Source organism: Orycteropus afer, unplaced genomic scaffold (genome assembly GCF_000298275.1).
Source record: "Orycteropus afer afer isolate SDZICR_OR568_19922 unplaced genomic scaffold, OryAfe1.0 scaffold01289, whole genome shotgun sequence".
NCBI classification, from domain to species: Eukaryota; Metazoa; Chordata; class Mammalia; order Tubulidentata; family Orycteropodidae; genus Orycteropus; species Orycteropus afer.
In genome coordinates this window covers 178,860-180,082 of record NW_006922876.1, presented here as the reverse complement: position 1 = coordinate 180,082, position 1,223 = coordinate 178,860, and the positions used below count along the sequence as shown (strand labels likewise).

Below are 1,223 nucleotides of genomic sequence, written 5' to 3'. Positions count from 1 at the left end.
TCTCTCCTTTACTTCTTATCACATGTAATTAAGATCCATCCTTCTTATGCACAGGCTCCTTTGTTCTGAAAATCTGATGATAAGAAGCAGCATAGTAAACAGTGTCTTTATATCCATGAACTCATAATAACACTTACACACAGAAGGAAACCTTATTAACACAGAGTACATCTCACACATGTGAACAATGTACTTTTTTTTTTCTCCTTTTTCCATGGATGGAGAGAGTTTACCATTAAAGCTTAGCTTAATTGTTGATGTCTGCTGAACATTACACAGGAGCACATAGTATTCTTGATTCTTTAATCACGCTATGTTATTGTGTTGTTGTTGTTATTTGCTGTTGAGTCGGACCTGATCCATAGCGACCCATCCTTGGCTTTCTGAGGCAGTATCACTACAGAATTAGATTGCTCCATCTTCCTTCTGAGGAGGGGCTGGTGGGTTTGAACCACCAGCCTTCTGGTTAGCAGTCAAGTGCCTTAGCAACTATGCTACCAGAACTCCCTAATCATAGCAATCATACCATATGTATGTGAATGTGTGTGTGTATATATATATGTATATATGTATATATATCATATCTTTTTAAATCACAGAATTTTCTATGAAGAATGAATATCTCAGTGGTGACAGAATTTCATCTTGTGGGTTTTGCTGGCCCATGGAAGCTTCAGGTCTTTCAAGCTGGGATTTTCATACTAATTTACCTGGCAGCACTGATGGGGAATGGTCTCATTATCAGCATAACTTCTTGGGATCCATGTCTATGTACTCCAATGTATTTCTTCTTAAGGAATCTCTCCCTCTTTGATCTTTGCCTCATTTCTGCCGTTGTGCCCAAAACTATTGTCAATTCTTTTACTAACAGCAACTATATTTCTTTCCTTGGCTGTGCTGCACAGGTCTTTCTAGTGGCCTTTTCAGCAGCCACAGAGCTGTTCCTTCTCACTGCGATGTCCATTGACCGCTTTATTGCCATCTGCCATCCTCTACACTATGCGCTCCTTATGAAAAGGGACACATGTGTACAAATGACATCTCTAGCTTGTCTCAGTGGTGGTTTGATGTCTCTAATACATACAGCAAGTACCTTTTCTTTGTCCTACTGTGGACTCAATGAAATTAAACAATTCTTCTGTGATATTCCCCAATTGTTAGCTATTTCTTGCTCAGAGGATATAACTGCAGAAGTTGTGCTCATTATCATCAATGCAGTATTA

The 1,223-nt window shown here is 39.0% G+C and overlaps 1 protein-coding gene across 1 annotated transcript in view; it reads left to right on the top strand.

The window, feature by feature from the left end:
- The first annotated feature begins 614 nt into the window (after positions 1-614).
- LOC122152050 (olfactory receptor 14A16-like) overlaps positions 615-1,223 on the top strand; it is an 11,747-nt gene continuing 11,138 nt past the window's right edge. Inside the window, exon 1 of the mRNA XM_042783461.1 lies at positions 615-1,217. Coding sequence (XP_042639395.1) covers positions 615-1,217 — 603 coding nt within the window. The remainder of the gene's footprint in view (positions 1,218-1,223) is intronic.